Genomic DNA, 22048 nt, shown 5'->3' on the forward strand with positions numbered 1-22048 from the left:
ATAATATCTGAGACAAACACACAATGGAGTTCCAATTGGTTAAAATGATTTTACTAGCACTATACCGTGTTGTAAAATTTGAGGTTGTAGTCATGCTTTTGTTTTGAAAGAAATGTATTTCCTGTCAACTCGTGTAATTTAGCACACTATACATTATCAGTGCGTTGAGGGTAGCGTGCGCTTCGACGTAAACGTAAACAAGATTCTCACCTCGCGTAAGTGTCGGTTATTTTAAAATAATTTTAAAATAATTAACACACATCATTACATAATAATAGAGAATGAACTACTGAAGGAATCAAGTCTGAATTCCTGTTGTTGGTTGGTCTTTATTTGCATCAGCTTCCACGACCTCGCGAGTAAATAGTAAAGTTTGATGTTGTGTAGGGCAATGTAGGGCTAATAAAGACTTCTTTAGGAATAAATAGAATTTAAAAGACATGTTTTGCTATAGTAGTATGCACGATTTTATTATTTATGTCATAAATGACCAACACCGGTTTTTTAAAAAAGAGATGGAATACCCATCACGACGCGTATGGTTCTCTCAGCATCCACGCCACGTGATTATCCACTTCCGTCTCTCTTCCTGTGTTGACACACGAAGTCAAACGTCAAGGCTGCTGTACGGGACATTTAATTTTAAATAAATAACACGTATTTAACCGGTATTAATGAACTCCTAACAATCAAGGTACGGTAACCTACCGGTATGTATGGTTATTGCCTCTTATAAGAGGAAATTAATGTTCTTCACACGGTTTGTTATAGTCATGTAATGTTTTGTTTCCAATCAACTATATAGTATCTGGGTTTCTTTTTCTCTCTGTCATCTTTTTGTCTGTCTGCACGTCTAAAACGTCTCGGTCTAATAGCATATTCCAATAATCAAGAAGGTGCAATAATTCCCAGAAATTTGATGCAAATTTTTAATCCCTACCTTTTATGATCAGTGAATATAAATGTAATGTTGTGAAGCTAAATGGCATTAGGTACTTAAATACATTTTGAAAATTGTTTCAAAAATAAATTTAACTAAACGGTGTTCTGTAATTTCCATAATGCAGAGAATGTGTCATCGGCTTGAAGATATTATGAAGCTGTGCTGTGAGTTATCTGCTGATAAGCAGATCCAGACCACAGTCAAGTGTTCAGGAAAAGGGGCAGCAGCAGCTGGAAGCCTGGCCTTTGCCGGAGGCTTGGTCGGGGGTCCTCTTGGTATTGCAGTTGGTATGTAACACACTATTACTTATATAAATTAGTAATGGTTAATGATTCAAAATATACACATGCAGTACAACATTTTGAACCTTGGCTCTCTCCAGGCAGTACTATTGGAGGCCTTCTTGGCTGTTGGCTGACCAGCGGTCAGTTCAAACCTCTTCCTCAGGTCATTATGGAGCTCAGTTCTCATCAGCAGCAGAAACTATACGAGGATCTGGTTGCCATCCTCGGGGACATTCAATGGACCGATGTGGCACAGCTAACTACTCTTGTCTTAAGCAATTCTACTCTGAAGCAGCAGCTCACAGCTGCCCTCCTTGGCTTTGTTACGAAGGAGCTCCAAGCAAACGTGCACTATGTTGATTAGTATGGATAAGTCCGCAGGCTCCACACCCTAACTGCTTGATAAGGACATGATTTTTTGTGTGTGCACGTCCAAAGACTGCTGAATGGTATCCACAAACTGCCGAAAACACTGATAACACATTTAAGTGTTGTAAATTGTGCCATTGCCTTCATTTATTTATTTGATTTTGAAGCCAGCACATCACTAGCCAACACCAAAGTCATCCTTTTGTGAAGTTAGGTTTTGTATCTGTTTATTGGGTATCCTTTACCTGGGAATACAAATATGTTTAATGACATTTCTAACATAATTTTTACATATTTTTCATATTTTGTGTCATTGGCAGCCAGTCTACCATTCAACTAATAATGCACTTCTATTACCATTGACCAGTGTAGGGATAATTTTGGTCTCAACGATCATGTTTATTATGAATCATTTGACTACTATTAGTGAACTTGCATTTAAATAAAGGGTGATATATTTATTTGTCAAACTGCACAATGTGACTTACCAGTAGGTTGAATTGAATTACAAAAGGAAGGGGGAAAAAAATCCTGCAGCAGTGGCATTTGTTTTGTGAATGTTCTCAATGATCATGCACACTAAAACTTGGGTTGATATTCTTTTAAAGTCTGGAAAGGCATGTAAATAAAATGATGCACAAATGATCATTCTCCAAGACTGCTATGAATATAGAACCACCATTTCATTTCCATTCAAATTGTTTTTGGTTTTGCAGGTTTGATATATCCATCTCATGGAAACTAAACTTTTAATAACACAATAAAACCTTCCTCAGCTGAAAAATCTATATTTTCCACTTTTCGATTAGATAGCATGGCCCGTAACAATTTAGCATCTCATTCACATTAACCATTATGCATTCTCCGGTGTTGCTAAATGAGGTAACACAAATTATTAAGATTGGCTCTCAATACGATGCAGTGGAGTTATACACCAATGTAAACTACAAATTCAACTCAGTGTTAAATAGCTCTATTGAATAATGCAATTTAAAATCGAGCATATGAGGCGAATCTTTTTTTGTAACATCTCATCAGTCTGCAAGTCATTGGCTTTTCTTGTAATACAAAAGCAGGTTCATAATTTAGTCACTTGTTTCTGATTGGAAATAAAACTCATTAATTTTTGTCTGCTTACCTTTAGTAATCCGTTGCAGTGGTGGGTAGTGAGGGCCTACAAGGTCTTTTTCGCTGGCTTCGACACTACCACAAACACCAACCCACATTTACAACCTAAAGTCCCAAATATTAACATTCGTTATATAATTGTATTATGAACAGTTTTTTCTTTTTATTTTGAAAAACTTTCTTACTGCTCTGCCTCTAATTGTTAATCAGTACTATGACCAAGGCCTTTCAGAATCAGTAGTGATGGTTAATGTAAGTTTGTGCTTTTTTCCCCAATTTGATGTTCACTTCCTTAAGCGTGCCAGCCCTCATATTTAATGTCCACTTGATTGGTTTGGAAAAGCAAAAATTGTGAAACCAACTTAGACAGCAAATCCCACTTAGTGTCTCCGATGCATTTTGTTTCTTTTTAAATAGTGTTGAAGAGTTTTTTTTTTTTGTGGTGATAGTCCAGGTGTTTGTGGTGAGTTAAGTAAGTTAAGTCTGGCTCAGGGTTAGCATGACCCCCACCCCATCTGTTGAAACTAAACATAGTGATAAATGAGAATTTACAATGAGAATAAAAATAAAACCTGCAACAATACCATAGGAAACTGGAATTTATTGATAATTGCCACCTCCACCTTGTACAAGAGTCATATTTCGAACATATACTACAGTAGGGGGTAAGCTGGTATAATAGTGCTCTAATATTTATCCCACCACAACGGTGTCATCATCTGGGAACTCATAGTAGGGAACCTCTAGGTTAAGAGGAGCCGGCCCCTTTCTAATTCTTCCTGAAGCGTCGTAGTGGGATCCGTGGCAAGGGCAGTAGTAGCCGCCGAAGTCACCCGCATTAGCAATAGGCACACATCCCAGGTGGGTGCACACACCAAGGACGATCATCCATTTGGGGTTGAGCACTCTATCCTTGTCGTGCTGAGGATCGCGGAGCTCTCCAAGATTCACAGCCTCCTCGGCGACAATTTCCTTCTCGGTGCGATGGCGGACAAACAGGGGTTTCCCTCGCCACTTGAAGGTCATGTTTTTGCCCTCTGGAATCTCAGTCAGCTTGATCTCAATCTGGGACAGGGCCAGGACGTCAGCCGAGGCACTCATAGACGAGACAAACTGGTGGACAGCTGTTTTGGCTGCGTAGATGCCAACTACAGTGGTGGCCCCTGTCAACAAGTAGGAGAAGGCCCTCCTTCCCTCGCTGCTGTCTTGAGAGGACTTGTTTGGGTCGATGACTTCAGGGCGGCGGTAATCTGTAAAATCTGGGATTTTGATGTCTGTATGGGCGAGTCGGATTCCTCCAGGAGCTATAATCAGATAATATAAATGGTCATATCCAGACACAGTTCAAGACAACGCACACCCAAATATCTATTTTTTTTTTTATTGAAAAAGCAGCTGGATAAATATTAAAACTAGTGGAGTCCTAAAAACAAAAAAACAATCTTTGACGTACAGACGTGTACATATGTCCTACGACGAACGATCTATGAAGAATGCTTTAAATCCACGGAGAACATGACAGGTGACATGACACATGAGCAAGTTACAATTAAAATTATTACAGTTCGTCTTTGTGGTTAGATTCGGGTTGTTGAACAGGTAAGCTGCAGCTGACGTTAGACGAAGAAAGGCCCGGTGAACGTATCTTACCCGTAGCAGGAACCAACTCCTTAGCTCCAGGTAACACCACACATTTGGCTGTTTGCTGTGTTCCGCGCAACACTGGGGCAAGAGCCCCAAAACGACCAGCAAATGTCATCATTTTCGCTCGATAGAACAATTGTTCACCCCGTACTGGGGACACGACCTTGCGTGAAGAAATCTTACGCGTGTCTCCGTATTCCGACACGTCGGAAACACTTTCTTGCTGGAAGGTTCCGCCTTGAATTGTGACCGTCCTACACTGATTCTTTTTTCAATGCCTAAGTCAAAACTATGGTAAATTCCTATTTCCAAGAACAAAAAAAATCACAAATTTCCAAGATCAAAAGAATAAATGTTTTCACATTTGACTTAAATCTAGTAGAAATAGATATCGCTTCATTATCATACAGCTGTTTAAATGTCATTTTTAAACAGGCATATCTTCAAGGCAACTTCCCCGTGATGTAAACAAGGGTCCTCTCATCCCCCAAAGAAATGGAGAAGGTTCATAATGGTAACATGAGCGATCATAGAAAAAGAGAAAAATGAAATTTCCAAAGAGAAAGTTGTTTCTTTTCATAATTTTTGTTTATGTGGCATTTTCACTGTACGCTGCATACAATGTGTTCTTCAGCACTAAAGTCATATCCCGCGTTCACAGGGTGGAGACGAAAGAAGCAGGACCCCCTGGTATTTTCACCAAAATATACAATCCAATCGCTTTTAAAAAGAAATAGTTGCAGTACAGTCACGGGAAAATATTCGATTGAATCAACAAAACGCTTTTTCCAAACTGTGTCTGTTTTGCTTGCAGGTGGTGTTCGAGATGGCGGAGCTGCTCCATTCATTGGGGATCAGTGGAATCCATGGGAGGGTGAACAAGTGGAGTACAACTCCGCACTGAACAAAAGACGAGAGGCCTTCAAACAACATATGGCAGAAATCGAAAAGAACAAACCCAAAAGATACAAGGTGCAAATCTGGGGTAAAGCAGCCATAGGTGAGGCTTGTTGCGACATTATTTATTTCCGTTTATCCTGAGGGGCCTATGCTATACAACTACTAGTTGCCATACCTTTCGCTGCTACTGGTACTACTATTAATAATAAGTCATTTTCCCCCATCAGGACTTTATCTTTGGGAACATATTATGGAGGGACCCCTCAATCCAACTGACAAGATAGCGCAATGGATAGAGGGTGAGCTCCCGTCAAGCAAAATAGATTTCAGGTAACAGGTGTTGTTACCCATGTTGTGAACACTGAAGCCATAACACGTTAAACAGAAAGAACCGCACTATTAATTCATTTCCTCCTCCGTCTGTAGCTTCTACACAGGGCCTGCTGTAGTCCAAGGTCATGTACCATTGGATATGAACAGCCTAGTTCTGGTTCTGAATGGCCGTGAGCAGCAGAAGGTGGCGTACTCCACACGTTGGTTGGAGCACGTCCGAGCTTTGGTTCAGTCGCACACTGTGTCTCACGTGGCTGTGGTCCTGCTGGGTGATGAGCACTGCAACAATGACTGGCTAGGGCCATACCTAAAGAGACATGGCGGCTTTGTGGACCTGCTCTTTTTAGTGTATGACAGCCCTTGGGTCAATGATAGAGATGTCTTCCAGTGGCCCCTCGGTGTTGCCACGTAAGTCATTCTGATATGGGCTTCAATTAACCAAATGTGCATGTTCACACCTATGGGCTTCAATTAACCAAATGTGCATGTTTTTGGAATGTGGGAGGAAGATAGAGTAGCAGAAGAAAATCCAGCGAGAACATGCAGTCCACAAAGGAAGGCGAGAGAAGTTTCAATTAAATGCACTTTATTTTACATGTCATGTTTCTTGTTCAGATACAGGCAGTTTCCCATGGTCAGGCCCAATGCTGAGATGATCACCTCCAAGAGGCCACACCTCTGCAACTTCCTTGGTACTGTTTATAAGAATTCTTCTCGGGAAACACTCATTCAGGTTCTGAAACAGTCCGGTCTAGAAAAGGATTGCATCACCACTGCCAGGGAGAAGTAAGTTAGATTGTTACTAAACATTTCCCATCATGGATTTCTTCTATTATATGACACTTTTGCATTTAACTCATGATAGTAGTAAAAATTGCAGGCAAATGGGATTAGAGATGCATTGGAGATGAGGGCAAGGAGACAGTTTGTGGATTTACCAGCTCTATTTTTGATACATAATTAATTAAATTCAGTTATCTTAAATCTGGAATTTGGTACCCAAGCAAACAAACTCACAAAGTGAGCTACTGTTGTATTGCAATGCTGTGAGAATCATTTATAGAACATTATTGTCATTTGCATTAGTCTTAGAACTGCATTCATATTATCATGGAAGTTCCTTCAATATATTTTTTAAATACACATTGTTTATCAACTACTACTGATCACTCAAAAATTAGCTTGGTAATACAATTTTTATACAGCTTTTGTATTGAATCTCATTAGCATGTGAAATTGTATTTCATATGTAATGATGATGTGAGTAATAGGCCGACAAAAACAATATGTATGACCTTATACTTTCCACAATAGACAGCTATGCTGAGCATTTTATACATTTAGACATGGAAAGAAGGAAAGGCATCAACCATAAGCATTTTATCCACATAATTGAAAACACATTTTGATTTTATAAGAATACATGAAATTGATATTTACCAAACGCAGCCTTGCCTAACATAAACCCGTTTCCCTCTTGTCTCCCCCTGTACCTGGAGATGGCTCCCCCAGGAGACAGCAGACAGTTTAAAGAATTATCAAACCGCCCTGGCCCAGAGCGAGCTCACCCTTTGCCCCGTTGGCGTCAACACAGAATGCTATCGCATCTACGAGGCTTGCTCTTATGGCTCAGTGCCCGTGGTGGAAGATGTACTGACGCCGGGGACCTGCGCGGCTGGGCCCAGCTCCCCGTTGCGTCTCCTAAAAGCCGCGGGAGCGCCCTTCATCTATATTAGCGATTGGCGGGAGCTTCCTGCTATTCTGGAGAGGGAGCGAGGGATGAGTCAAGAGCAGAGGGTAGACAGGAGGAGGAGATTGCTGGAGTGGTACGCCACTTTCCGTCAACAAATGAAGGATCGCTTCACTGAGGTCATAGAGGAGAACTTTTTCAAAAGTGGCTGATTGTGTTTAAGAAATAACAAAGGTGACATCGGTGTGGAAAGTGGAGAAATGTGATTGCCTTCTAGTCTAGTGAACCTGGTGACAATATTCTGTTATGTGCAGTTTATCTGAATGATATTTATGTATATGTTGTGAAGTTGTGGGAACCTCCAAGAGTTTTCTTTGGTGTTTATATTTATATTTTGACAGTGATTGAATGTGTAGTTATGTAGAGTTTACAGATAATTGGAAGCATTTGCATACCGATGTCCATATATTTCAATGACATTTTGTACATGTTTGTATGAATTCAATGGGGTGATTTGTTTTTGTAGCAAGTGTGACGACAACAGTAAAAACAAAACAACACGGGAATGTGCTTCAAGGCCTTGTTTGAAACGTGTGCATAAGGCCATTTTGTATTGTGGAGCGTTGGAAATTGCATGTTCAAATTATTTGATAGTGTCTATTCTTTTCGTTGCTATGTCGCATGAATATAATTTTGTCAGTGCCATTAAATAAAAGTGAGTTTTTAATTAAGCCTTCCATCACCTATAAATGCTATCTTATAGAGAATCCGGCGTTTCCCTGACTGTTCAAAAAGCAATATTGTATCCTGTAGATGGCGCACAGGTCCAATTTATAGGAGAAGTCAACAGTTGGAATCCGAGTATCACGCCATTCTTTCAGGCGTTGACGAGATGTTTAGCAAAATCCCTCACCATTTTAGTGATATCTTTTTTGAACACGCGTTTCTACTTCCCTCAAGCCATATTTTCATGTTGTGCAATTGTTAAACGATTTGGTATTAGGGTTGAATGCCTTCATTGTGCGTGCAGCTGTAATATTTTTTACTTGTAATATTAAAGTTTTGCCAATGCATGGTCTTAAAGAATTTCTTCAGTGGTACATTTCTTGCATATTTAACCAATACATTGTGCGTGTGAACGTGTGTTAGGGTTATAACCCCCCCTCCTGCCTGGCTCTCGCTGCCGTGTGTGCTGCGGTCGGCCTGCCTACTTGTCTTCCTCGCGCCTGCCCTGCCGGGAGTTGGAGGGGGAGAAACCTTCCAGGGAGAGCGAGAAGAGGGGGAGGTATTTGCGTGTGTCTTTACTCTCAACCACTTAAACCGGACACACACTCCAATTCAATTCGACTTTATAGCCTCCTTATGCGGCTTTTTGGGCACCGCTTTTCTACGCGGTGCTAACTACGAATGATGCTCCGCTACTAAGACCCTGAAAACTTACGTGATTCTATTTGATATTTTTCTTTTTTCTTAGTTCCCTGTGGTAGCAAGAGGCTGCCCTTGGCGCTGTGCGGATCTATTGGTTGGAATCGGATTGCGCATCGCCAGAAGGAAGATTATCAATGAAGTGAGCGTTTTCTCCTGGGAACTTAATCGTTCTGTTAGTCCAGTTTGGGATGAGTCCCCTTTTGTAACCCCTCGCCTGTTGACAAGCAGTTTAAAAAACATACACACATTCGTTCACCAAAAAGCGGACGTAAGATGTCTTCGCCGAGGTTTAAAAAGGATAAAGAAATCATCGCGGACTACGAGAGTCAAGTGAAAGGTAAGAGGATTGAATTTCTTGAATCATTTGGTTTATAACACGCTGTTAACGGGAGGGCTGGAATTTTTTTTTTAGCCAAGCTAGTCCATCAGTGAGGCGTGAGCTCGTGATTTAAAAAGTTTGGAATGCATGACCTCCAGCAGTGCTTTAGTCAGAGACATGACCACGACTAGCCGGTGTGACTTTTACGTAAGCATTTAGAAATAGAGAAAGCTCCATGCGCAAAAGCTTTGGAGATCTAATTGCACCCCCTTTTCCCTTAAGACTATTTTCAAATTTTAAACTCTTGTTTATACAATCTCGTACTATATTCAGCCTAAAAAGTCGATTTAGGTCGTATTAGCATTGTACACCGAAGAAAAGCACATGCTGAGACAGAACACCTGTATGAAGATCCGATGTAATGCTCAGGGGCACTTGAAGTTGGTGCTTCTTTGTTTATTCCCAGACGCATACCACAGCGTGCTTTCGGAATCGTACGTGTGTGCAAGGATGCTGTTAGTAGGTATGACTTATTGTCAAATACAAATAGACTGTCACAGGAAAGACGGATTGGGTTGCTCCAGGGTAGCCATGGGGATTTGGCTTTCAGCCAACCAGCTCTGTTTATCCCAGCCTGTTTCATGCCACCCCTTACAGTGGAATACAATCCCGTGTGGGTCACTGGATAGACTACCATTTGTTAGAACTGTACTTCAAAACAATTTTAACCACAGGAAATGGTGGACAGAGACATAATCTGTTCCAGGGTAAAACTAAAACCGCTATACAACCTTTATTAACTGTACAGGCATTGATGCCATCGCATCATAGAAATGTCAATCCAATGACTTTTAATAATCTTTATGTAGTCATTTGCTTGACACTACTTGTTGAGGCAGGTCAGCTCTCTGTAATTAGTGCCAACTCACATGATCTGATACTAATCCTATGATACTCACTTTGGTCTCGTGTGATATTTTCAGTATATTTTTGGGTGTTGCAGGGGGGAAAAGCCAGAGGAAAAAGCAAACAAATATCCTGAATTATTTCTTTGATGCTTGTTGAACTGAGATCTTAATCTGTATGATGATGGCTTGCATAACACCATGTGAATTCTGCCCTAATTAACAATTGTATGACTTCTAGTGGTGTGGGATATTATTTTGGTGGCGATCCAATACCAATTCCATTCCATTCCGTTTTTATTATTAAACTGTTAAAAGCTACGACATAATTGGACCGAATATTATTGGTTAATAAATTCTGCCTTTTACCCACGAGTTACCAAAGTTCAGAAACTACTACGCAAAATTTTAATAAAATGTATCCCTTCGATTTTTTTGCATCTTATATGTGCTTAAAGAGTTCACGTTGTTCAAGGTGAGCCACAAGAGCGAAACTGAAGCTTCGATATTGATCCTTTCGCGCTAGTATCAATCTGATATTTATACTGACTTAATGTCGATATTTTCAATATTTTGATTGATTTCACCACTAATGACTTCAGGGGGCATTGGACTACAAATGTTCCACAGTGCTATTCACTTCCCTCAATGGAGCAACCGAGGGGGGAGGTTGTTGGTATTTGAAGTCAGCCAGCCGTGCTGCTTGAAGAGTTTGCATGTGCCGGCCAAAAGAATCCCATTTGCAAAAAATGTTAAGACCTTCCTTCTCCTCCTGATGACTAAGGCTTGTAACAGGGCATGATACATAGTCATAAGAGATGCAGCTCTACAAATGATGATGAGAAACTTCCCATATGTCAAGTGACATAAATGCGCTGCTCAGAAAAGCTTTTGTTAGATCGAACACAAACTCTTTCTATGAATCCCCTGAGGGGAATGGTTTTGTTTGAGTGATGTTGCAATTCAATTCTGATACCAACCAAGGCTTGGCACCCTTGAGTAATAACTTCATGGCTAGTAGGTAGGATACAGTAGTAAACCTTTTACTTTGCAATTGGCCTACAATGAGTTGTGTTATTGAGCTCAGATTTTTTTGTTTCAAGATGGACACATTCATCAAGCTTTGATTACAAGCCAACATTTGAAACATGACTTGGAAAACAATGAAGTAATACATTTAACGCCGATATTGCATAACAATCGAGACCGATGTTTGGACAATGTATGTTCTGGAACTCACAGAACTTTCTGCTTTTCAAGTATAAGCTTTTTTTTTTTTTCCTGCGTGTTGCTTATTTTATAAAGTTTTTGCAATTGCTGATGTTGGCTGTACACAAGGAGCTAACGTTAAAACTTGATCAGCAATTGGCAGATAAACCTAGCCACTGATTAACCGAACATTGTTTCATTTTGTGCAACCATAACCAAGTGAGATCTGTGACTAAATTGCCCCACGTATGTTTCTACTTAACTCATGTTTCTTTAGCTTTTTTGTTTGGTTTTAGATCAAGAGCCAAAACACAGACAACATTGTGTTGAAATTGTGTACCTGCTTATGAAATAATAGCTTTCAGCATTTCAATCTGTGACACAATATAAAGCAGATTTTGTTCAGGAATCCCTGCTCTAAAGGTCATAAGGTTAGTTCATTGGAGCAAGATCATAACTCTCGTGCTGCGAGGGGTTAAATGCATCTGATCTATTTCATGCGCACAGTTTTATTTCATTTTGAGGGGTTGTCTCAGTTCATGTATTTGGATCTAGCGCTAGTGACTCAGACAGTTACAAGGATTGACATGAAGTATTCTGTTTTCATAAGACCCTAGATTTTGTCGCAGCACAAAGTTTTATGTGTTGCAGTGACATTACGTCGCATGCCTTCTGCAGTGGAGCTGGATAACCAGCGGCTCAGCGTGTTGCTTGCGCAAGATGCTAAAAACGTGTAACCGAGACAACAACTCTCTCTTGCACATAGTTTTAACTTCACAATGATCTGACAGCCATTATTATTGGTTGAAGCCACAAATCCATTAGTCATATAAAAATTGGATGCACTTTGTTTTGTTTTGTCCTTAATACCTCGACGAGGTATCTGTTCGGAACTCTGTATCGGCAAATCCTACATGTACTGTAAAATCTCATGAGTAACACGTATCTCATACACGTCATTTAGCGTGCTGTAATTAAAAGTACAACATTTAAAAGACTTTAGTTGCAGAGTTAGAGATTTAAAAGCTATGTGAAACAGTTCAACAATCAACAAAAAATAATCTGTTGTAAGAGTATTTATTATGTATTTTTCAGTGTCTTTTAATGGACCGGGTTCATTTTCTTTGCTCATTTCTGAGTGCACATGCAATATAGTATCCAGAAGCTGTTATTTTTGTATGAACCTGATGCAATATTGTGTTACCTTAAAGCCAGCAGCATTATTCATATTCATATTACTTTCTATTGTTCATCGGTTGATTTTGAGTAATCTGGATAGTGCAGTGACATTAAAAGTGCAGGCCTGTTGCTATCGATACGTTTAACAGGACAACGCAGCTATTGGCATGTCTCCAAATGCAGATTTGATGTCAAATGCTCATTGTCTTGAGGTCATGACTTTATGGGAGGCACGCATTGAGCTTCTGACAGGGGTACACCCCCCACACCATCATGAAGGCTGCCCTCTTTGACCTGCCTTCATTACTGTCAAAATCGGAGCCAATGTATCTGCAACCCCACTTCCAAACAGGTGTGTAAAACAAATGAAGTCACAATTGGAAAAAGCACTGATTTAAAGGTTATTCTTTATTTTCTTATAACCCAGCAGAAAAGCTTTGATGCCACTTTGCCAAACAAAAAATGTTGGGGTTCATAAAGAATGTTGTTTTATTTGTGCGCAGTCGTCCATAGTTGATTAAATACGGAAAGTTATCTTAAGGCAAACAATTTATTCCAAAGTTGAAGTTAAAATGTGTGTGTGTGTGCGTGTGTGCATGTGTGTGTGTGTGTGTTTGTGTGCTTAGTGCATCCCCAGTTTGTGGTATGGAATTGGGTGTGGTGTTTCTGTGTGCACTGGTGGTTAAATGATGCTATTGATGGCCACCTCTGTGGCCACACATCCTTTTTGCAGCTTTAATAAACTCTGCCCAACACAACCAAAGCATCACTTTCCCTGCTGTCCCCCGGATATATGTAGTTGCAACGCTCCAAAAAAAGAGTAAAAAATGGGTGCTTCTATAGTTGACACAGAGGTTGTGCAACAGCAGCACGAAAGCACACTCTCCATCATGCAGCTTGCTTTTTTAAAACAATACTCTTGCATGTTATGTTATCATTAATTTACGGTATGTTATAAAGGGATTAAAGATTCAGTTCTTGCCGTTGTTATTTACGCTTAGCTACTCAATTTCAACTGCAGAAATGCACTATTTGAGTAGTCTTTTTTTGAAACTGACAAATGATTTGTCAGGCAAAACCACTGTGGTGCGACGTTTATACTTGAATAAATGTTGTCGAGTGTGGCAGGCACTGGCCTTTCAAAATAGGTTTGTATATTTGTCACGTTTTGCTGGACGGCGCCTCCCAGTCTCGCTACTGCTTTGTGTCAAGCCTTAAAGTGGGATCCCGACTCGTGTGGTAATGAGAAGGATGTGATTGAGTGTAACCCTCCATTAGCTAATAGAAAGTACAACCGTGACAATAGAATTGGAGCAGACTTCGAAAGTGAATGGAAGAATTCAAATGAGGAGAGAAATTAACAGAACAGGGAGGGTCTAAGCAGGATTTCGAGAGATTTTTTCTGGATACGGACAACTTTAATTCCTTTGAATGGCTGCTGGACTCCAAGCAGATGGAGAGACAGGAAGGCAGACAGACATACTTTGACCATCAGGCCATGCTGCTGCCTGCCACCTCGTCGGACTGGATTAGTGGCCATGAGATTGGGGGAAGGGGATGAGGCGCTATGAGGTCACTGTGCGACTAAGGCAGAAGTCATAAGAGCTGACTTATTTTAATCTTCATCTGTGTTCATCAGATTCATCTGCTTCATGTAAGATGTCCCATGTTAGTTAGATGAGCAGAAATCTGCTACTAGCACAATTTTCTGGCGGCTTCCTTTTCCAAAGTTCACATTAACACTACATTTTTTGCAATAGTTATCACAATATTCACACCACGGGAAACAGTTTGGAATGTGGATGACTTTTGTGTTTGATCAAAGTCATTTAGACTCAAAGACACTGTTCTCCGTAGGCTGACTGAGTGATTGACGTCATTCACATAGTAACACAAAATAAAGTCTTAAATGTTAACCATATTAACTAAATTCACAGCTGTGAGTGCTTGTCTGATCCAGGAATATTACTTTCCAACATTTCCGTTACATCTGGTTGGCTTGAGCGCAATTTAGAGAAAGAGATAATTATTTCCCAGGCAATTGCTCCTCCATTACGTCATCATCTTACTCCCATCCATCCCGAAACATGCGTGAGTGTTTAATTTACTAATCTTGTGACTTCTAATCATTCCTCCCCTTTTTCCCCTTTCTCCCACCATGACCTCGTGACCTGAGTGAGGTCGGCTTTGTGGCGGCTGCCTTCATAATCAATAAGCAAGGACCACCCTGTGTGGAAGAATCCCATTCTGGCTGGCTGGCTGACAGCAGGCTTTTGTGCTATAAAAAGAAAAATTATTGCGTCATCCACTGGATATCTTTAATATCGATTTATTACTGCTTTAATCCAGGGGTTACCCCTTTACCTAAAAATCTTTGCTCAGCTTTATCTGAATTTCCAAGACAAAATCAAGGCTCCAGGAGAGAGAGGATGAAAGTGGCATACACAAGGCCCGGTGTCCTGTTGTCCTTCATTTATGCTCCACGTACTACCTTTGTTTTTTATGTTTCCAGTTATGGATACATGGCTATGGGATGCTAGCAGTCAAATCAAGAGAAAATAGTAAAGCTGTCAACCATATACCACTGCTCCAGTTTCCAGCAGTCATGAATGCTTGATGAGAATTTGAGTTCTGAGGTTTTTCTTCCTTGTCTAAGTCTGTAAATTCCAACTTTTTTTCCCATGACAAGCTACCAAAATGTTAATACATATTGGTGGCAGAGATTTTATTTTCATTGCGATGTATTACTGTCTCAAGTCGGCATTAATCACAGGCTTGTGTAAAATGTGTATTTTGCATTTCTGAAGAGTTTCCATTTTCATCCCTCTTGTACAATGCTGGTCAGCTGTTTCCATGAGGAGCAATCTTTTTCTGTCTTTGGGCCTCAAGTCATATACAGTTGCATTTTTGCAATAGATGAGAAGAAGGAATAAAATAAAAAGGGCTACATATATATATATATATATATATATATATATATATAGATGTATATAAAATTATATATAAAATAAAAACGCTAACCCAAGTACCTTCTCCATGTAAGGCACTAACTAATACAGTATATCTTCTTAGTCATCACCATCAGTGTACCTACATTTGCTCAAAGGACTTTGCAGCTTGCTCACGTCCTCTGTGAAGTGTGGACATACCTCATCTAGCTCTCTCTTTAATCAGGCCATGTCGAAGACACCGCCATCTCCCTGGGGGCTCATGTGTTAGCGGAGTATCCAAGTGTATGATGCACAGCAACCTGGCCGAGTTTGCACCACATGCACAACTGCGTTGGTCTCACACACAGTCACGAAAGATTCTCTTAGCTCTGTTGAAGACAGAAAAGGCCAAAGACCTAGTCTTGCTGACCGCAGTGTAGCGAGACAAAGAGCATTGAAAGCTGATCTGCCTGTTCTTTTTCGTCTTTTCTTTCTCTCCTCTCTTTGTCCATTACTCTGAACAGCTGCCCTCTAGTCGATGACATTCTCTAGCTGTGCCTCAGTCCTCATGCGGTAATCCGAAAGCATTGACTGGATTTGTGTGCTGCTATGGTCTATGAGAATAACTGGCATTGCTTTCACCTGTCCAGTCTTGTAGAGATGCTCATGCTTTAAGAATTACAAAGGCTTTGACAAACATTTCTTTCGTAGAAGGCATGGCATCTCTTTGTCTGAGCGTCATCTCTCAAGTTGGCTCCGGTATTCCGAAAATTGGAAATGATTGCCCGTTAAAGGCACCCTGAGGGTAGGTGGGAGGGGAAAACAGTGCTTAACTCTGTCACTTCCTCCATAGTGACATACTATAATTATGTGGAAGTTCAGCCTTTGAGACAACTCCTTGTTCTCTCATCTTCTCTTTCTCTTTGACGGGGCGGATCATTTTGCCCCTTTTGTGGCCTCAGGTTCCCCCTGAGAAAACAAGTCGTCACTGTGGACATTCCCCAAAGCTTAGTTTTCACCGCCGATAGTTTGTGAAAAATCAATCACTGCTGGCCTGTTCCTTGAAGGGGACAGGTTGAGCTGTCTAACCGGTACAAATACGGTGGGGGTCAGTCAGTCTGAAACATGAGCAAGGACAAAAATGTGAGTTGCTTTACGTTAGCTTGCTCTATGGTCTTTAAAATCAATCCCTGGTGAGGAAAAGGCGATTAAAGTTTACTGCATGAATGCTAGATAAAATACTGGTCCCTCCTTCTTGTTTGCATGGTCATCGATATGACATAAACATGCATTCGTCCTAGCAGATTTCTTTGTGAGCAGGGATTTCTTAGGTGAACTTGAAGATTGGGAGGGAGAAATGGAATATGTATTTGGATCCATGACTCACTTTCTAGCATCAAATTCAGCTGCACTGCAGCAGCCTCTCACGACCAAGACGGCCTCATTATTATGCCGTCTTGGTGCAGTTTTGCCTCTACAGATGTTGTTGCGTCATACTCGGGTGCAAATTCCCTCCTCAGTTTTAAAATGGCACATGAGACTTATTTAACAACTTGATCTTTGTTTGATGAGAGTAATTTTTAGGTCAGTGTTTCCCAACTTTTGTTGATCAAAGGTACGCATGAATGATTTGACATTCTCATCGTCGACCATCAAACAGAAATATCACAAAAAGTATGAACAAAACAGTCGTATAAATTGTATTGTAAGGATCTTGACTTAATTTGGTCACTAATGCACTGACTGTGAAATCATGGAAGATAATTTACTTTCTCTGTCAGCCACCATACTCCGCAGATATAGAAAAAAAGTGTATTTCTGAAGAATTAGAATAATATAAAAAAAATAAATCAATGTCAACAACAGTAATAATAAATAAATAAAACAATGCTGTGAACACACCTTGTGTTCATTCTTTGCCTTTTCAACTTAAATGAAGACTTTCGACAGGGACACTTTCATTTTAAAAAATATTGTAATTGCTGCCTTTCAGGTTGAAGGAGACATCTCATTTTACTCTGCCATCACAATTATTATTGTAGGGGTTGTGTTGGATGCGTTTAAGATTTTAAGATGTATTGTTTCATTTCATTTATTGTGATGGACTGCTGGCATGAGGGGGCAGTGTCCGAGGCTGTAATGTTATTCATGTTATTCCTGAGGGTACTAAGTGTAAAGGATTGTAATTCTACACTTGCACAAGATATATTACACATTCACGGGTAGCGTTTCTGCTGTCTAATAATCAAAGATGCAAAGTCAATATGATGTGATAATATGTCAAATGACGGCGCTCTGTGAATGACGGTGAGTAGCAAAAATGAAGTTTTTATTCCGCATATTCATTTTGTAACAGACAGCATGTATCAGATTGGAATAAAAGTACACCCTTTTCCTAAGTCCCAAGTACTACTAGACATCCATCTATACAATGTGACAAATATTCTTGATTTGGCTTGTACTTGTGTACATTGCAGCCCTTCGATTTATGAAAAAATGAATTTATGATAAAATGATTTAAAGTTGGCCTGACAATAATAACCCCAATCATTCCCTTTGTGTATCTCCCTCTTCCTTTCTTAAAGCATGCTTGCATTAAGTACGTGGCCTTGCTTCTAAAATTACAGGCCTGGTCTTGAATAGTAGGGTTGTTCCTCCCAGAGCCCTCTTGCTCCTCTGCTGGTTTAACCCCATCAAAGGCCCAGAAACCACACATCCTGTAAGGCACTGTTTTTTGTGGCGAGGTAATGGGAGGGGTGTAGCAAGCGGTGCTCACTGTTGAGACAGAAAACACATGACCAAAGGATTGCTGTTTTTCTTTGCTGTTTAGTTGGTATAGCACAAATAAGAAAGGAAGGCAGATGTCGCCCATCTGTGTTTATGCCCTGAACACATAGTATCAGCTCTCCTGTGCTCTATTGTTGCTCTTTCCTGTAGAGTAGACTCTTTAAAATGCAATCTTACTCCTGATCCAACCAATGAAAAGAGTAGTAATCAACCACTTCATTTCTACTAAGTATTCATACACGTTATTCATTCCGAGATCATCACCTTCATGTCTTGATTGTCTGAACAAACTATTATTATGCAGACTTTGACTTTGACTTCTTGATAACCACTTACACAACAGGTTTGTACAATTTTGCTTTTTCAGGAGAATGTATTCTGAAGTAAGACTGGCCAGGAGAGGAAGTTGCTGGTGGGGAGCCAATAATAGATTTCGATAGAGATGCTGATGATAATTACATTGCATTGTGGGAGAGAGCCCTCAAATAAAAAAAAAGCTCTACTTTGAAACACAATGCTAGTCTCCATCTTGGTGGTATGACTAGAATGCTCTGTGCTATGTGAAATGAAACACCTTCTTCTTCAACGTGACTTTTTAATAAACACTTAAAAACTGCCATTGAAAAACTGCATTGCTGTCTTTCAGGCCATATTCGATCCTAATCCAGCATTAATCAGAAATTCCTCATGATTAGTTAACTCAAATCAAACACATGCACAAGATTTCTTGCTTTGGGATATTCTATCTATGTGACATCTATTTCAGTCGAACAAAGTTGCTTCCCTGCTCTTTTAGTAAAGATTAATAGTCGTTAAATAGATACAAATGGCTTGCACATCTGTAAAACATATGGCTCATCTCAAATGCAATTGATGTGGACTGTATCACACAATAAAGCGGCGCGCTTACTGCATCAAATTAAAATGATTGGTACTGACTAGGTTTGATTGCATTCATAACACTTCTTCAGTATCTGTGTAAATCACGTCTTTGTCATGAAAACATGCTGACTGAGACTGCTGGTTGGGATTCCAGTTGGCTACTGAGCCAGATCCCTGGGAAACACCATTCACATGATGTGAAGGAAGACAAAAAATACACAAACTACAGGATTATATTCAGTGTGACTGAGCTCACCTATTCAAAATTGAGGGGTGCTTAAGAGCTTTAGGTGCCTTCAGAAGCCTGTGATAAACATAAAACGAGGTGAAATTTTCCCATAGAAGTAAAGGTCTGCAGATGCATACTATGTCGGGCGTGGCAGGACATTGCAGCGTTTTTAAATGAAGGGCCATCAATATTGCCTGTTCCCCACTAAGTTCAAAGTCCAGGTGTACTCTTGGTGAGGTCTTATTTTGCTCCTCCTCTTCATCTTAGTGCTATTATATCATAAACAAATCGTCTTCAACTTAATTGGTTTCCCCTAAGGGGAAGTTTGTATTCCTTGAGTTGAAAGTTTGTTGATTTTGATGAAGATGTTTCTTGAGTGATACCCGGTTTAAAAGTATTTAATCACCGAAGGGTTTTCACGGTATTTGTTACCCAAAACAACCATCCAAACTCCAAGTCCAATGCTTGTACAGTCAAGTCTTTTGCCCGAGGTCAGCTTTGTTGAGAATAACATGCTGCCTTGACATTTGAGCTTGAGCCGCCTTTATCTCTTTCTCTCCGCACTTAATTTCTCCAACCTATAGTACAAAGGTGGGACAGCTGTTGGCTTTTTTTTCCTTTTTTTTTATCTTCAGTCTTTTTTTTTTCAACATATAGGCAGACAATCTGATGGTGGAAAACAGACCCTCTCAGTTTACTCTGTTTATTGCAGCTTTGATTTTAAATTTCAGTTGCAATTTCACTTGTATTTATTTTTCTATTTGTGAGAATGGCATTATATGTATACATGTTAATCATTTCCTAGCTTTCCATTTGTTCTCACTTTAAGATTATGCTGGGTTTGAACTGTAAGTGCATCATTCAGGCCTTTTAGTTGTCTGTCTCTGTTGGATAAAATCTTGAATGCATTTTGTACCATCATTCTGACTCCTTTCATTATTTTTGCTCTCATTCTAATATGGCAGTGAATACCAATAATCTGCATCATGGAAACATCATACTAGGGCCATACTTTCCTTATGATTTTTAATTTTTTATCGATGACCGTGAGCATCCACATGTGACACAGAGTCTCAGGATCACTGTAGCCTGCTTTCATTGAGAACTTTCCCTGTGGTTTTAGAAGCCACGAGCACATCAGTCACATGTCTTAATGGCTTTAGGACAACCGCATCTTTAATAATTAATCATTCACAGAAATGCTTGCAAAGTAGATGTTAGTGTCGCATAACCTCTGTCTTTTTTCATCTACTAGTTCAGGTACTGCTGTACTGTAGAGAAACACTGCAAATGCAAGCCAATATTTGAAGTGGTGGCAACATGTCCCAGATAGTTTTCTGTGAGAGACTAATGAACAAAACCTGTAAAAACTTTCTAGTCTTTTCATGAGGCATTCCAACATTTGCAAGCAAGTAACCTTTTGGAAATTGCTGCGGTGGAACAATGAGCACATTAGTGAGGTTCCACAAAAGGTAAAAAAAAGAAAAATGCTGTGTCTGTCACTCCAACAGTCAGCGAACTTTTAAAGTTTCTAAAGCCCCTGCTTCTCTAGAGCTGCGGGATGTGAGAATAGCATCCATCTCGCTTACAAGGCAGTTTCTTTGACAATAGAACTGGCCTAGATGCTATTTTGACCATATCTGCCCCGATGACAATGGCAATGGGAATTATGTGATGTGGCCAAATGTGGAATATTTGGATATCACCCAGGATAGAAACAAAGAGGCTATAGTCTAAACTGATCTCCACAGAGACCAAACGGTGCTCTTTCATTGTCTGTCTCGACACTGTGTGTTCTTTGGGGGCACACACACTGTAACACCATCAGTCAGCTGGATTTGTTGCTGACCGTTTTATCGCCCTTTTTATTCCTGCAAGTCACTATTGTCTTCTGTCAACATGACAACAATGTCACATCATGAAACATCATCAATTTTGTGTTGATAATTATTATTGATTGTTAATATGTATTTGAAACAGTAGATGTAGATAGGTGTCATGTACTGTAGAGGCTTTTGTCCACGCTTTGTTTAGGTGCACTTATCACGCTTATCTCTTCTCAGCAGTCTTGTTTGAAAGGATTCGTACCAGGCTTTCATATCCTACCCCGACCACGCTGTCCCCCATCACACACTTTAGGCCTTCGGACACATTTTAGACTACAAAGGATGAAATTGATGGATGGATTGACTTCAGAACTATAGCTATTGCAGTCTTGCATACAGCATGTTAAAATCAGTTTGTCTGCCTACTACTATGTATACAATAACAATTGATGCATTTGCGTATATTGTCAAAACTAGATGGTACCTACGATGTGTAGTAGTAGCTGGTCAGTTGAGGTTCCAAAGACCGACAAACCATAACAGTATGTGATATAAGCCAGTGTTTTTACTTTTTGGTGTATCAAATTTTAAAATACAGAAGACAAAAAACACATTTCCACTTTTGTCTTTATCAGAGATCCGGTCCCAGTTAGTGGAGCAGCAGAAATGCATGGACCAGCAGACAGACATGAGGGTCCAGCTGCTGCAGGACCTTCAGGATTTCTTCCGGAAGAAGGCAGAGATTGAGATGGAATACTCCAGAAACCTTGAGAAACTGGCTGAACGCTTTATGGCCAAGACTCGCAGCACAAAGGACCACCAACAGTACAAGTGAGTTCGCTAAGTCTTTGAGCGTGCGTGCGTGTGTGTGTGTGTGTGAGTCTTTGTTCAGTTTATGGTGTCACGCGGTCTGTGTGGCGTGTGTGTGAGTGTTTTTGTGTGTGTGTCTGCTTTTGAGGCCATTCCTTTGGTTTAAAAAACAATGAATCTGCCACAAACTTAGGTACAGTACACCTGCACGAGCACGGTGTCAGCTTTGCTTTACAAATACAAAGAACATAAA

The 22048-nt window shown here is 40.1% G+C and overlaps 4 protein-coding genes across 11 annotated transcripts in view; 3 read left to right on the forward strand and 1 right to left on the reverse strand.

Annotated features, from left to right (window-relative positions):
• Positions 1–125: 125 nt before the first annotated feature.
• Positions 126–2588, forward strand: zgc:112052 (protein C19orf12 homolog). Of its 4 annotated transcripts, none has more exons than XM_037254816.1 (3): positions 126–193; positions 1068–1230; positions 1326–2588. In XM_037254816.1, exons 2-3 carry the CDS (start codon positions 1071–1073, stop codon positions 1589–1591), a joined length of 426 nt encoding a protein of 141 aa, XP_037110711.1. In that variant the 5' UTR covers positions 126–193; positions 1068–1070; the 3' UTR covers positions 1592–2588. The 4 variants fall into 4 exon arrangements, with proteins under 4 accessions (XP_037110711.1, XP_037110712.1, XP_037110710.1 ...); XM_037254817.1 differs by lacking the exon at positions 126–193 and adding an exon at positions 532–710; XM_037254815.1 differs by lacking the exon at positions 126–193 and adding an exon at positions 538–694.
• Positions 2589–3305: 717 nt separating this feature from the next.
• On the reverse strand, positions 3306–4613 carry LOC119124653 (cytochrome b-c1 complex subunit Rieske, mitochondrial). The gene is made up of 2 exons (XM_037254813.1): positions 4375–4613; positions 3306–4028 (listed from the first exon to the last, which is right to left on the reverse strand). Exons 1-2 carry the CDS (start codon positions 4484–4486, stop codon positions 3418–3420), a joined length of 723 nt encoding a protein of 240 aa, XP_037110708.1. The 5' UTR covers positions 4487–4613; the 3' UTR covers positions 3306–3417.
• Positions 4614–4827: 214 nt separating this feature from the next.
• Positions 4828–8374, forward strand: rxylt1 (ribitol xylosyltransferase 1). Of its 2 annotated transcripts, XM_037255051.1 has the most exons (6): positions 4828–5058; positions 5183–5368; positions 5496–5598; positions 5695–6009; positions 6217–6387; positions 7101–8374. In XM_037255051.1, exons 1-6 carry the CDS (start codon positions 4914–4916, stop codon positions 7501–7503), a joined length of 1323 nt encoding a protein of 440 aa, XP_037110946.1. In that variant the 5' UTR covers positions 4828–4913; the 3' UTR covers positions 7504–8374. The 2 variants fall into 2 exon arrangements, with proteins under 2 accessions (XP_037110946.1, XP_037110947.1); XM_037255052.1 differs by lacking the exon at positions 4828–5058 and having other exon boundaries at positions 5300–5368; positions 5496–5567.
• Positions 8375–8476: 102 nt separating this feature from the next.
• Positions 8477–22048, forward strand: part of srgap1a (SLIT-ROBO Rho GTPase activating protein 1a) — a 41739-nt gene continuing 28167 nt past the window's right edge. For 2 of the 4 annotated variants that reach the window (XM_037255454.1, XM_037255455.1), the window contains exons 1-2: positions 8521–9056; positions 21621–21816. In XM_037255454.1, the coding sequence (XP_037111349.1) occupies positions 8993–9056; positions 21621–21816 (260 nt within the window). In that variant the 5' untranslated portion in view covers positions 8521–8992. Of the gene's footprint in view, positions 9057–21620; positions 21817–22048 lie in introns of all 4 variants that reach the window. The other 2 variants (XM_037255452.1, XM_037255453.1) reach the window with 2 other exon arrangements.

This window comes from Syngnathus acus, chromosome 6 (genome assembly GCF_901709675.1).
Source record: "Syngnathus acus chromosome 6, fSynAcu1.2, whole genome shotgun sequence".
Lineage (NCBI taxonomy): Eukaryota > Metazoa > Chordata > Actinopteri > Syngnathiformes > Syngnathidae > Syngnathus > Syngnathus acus.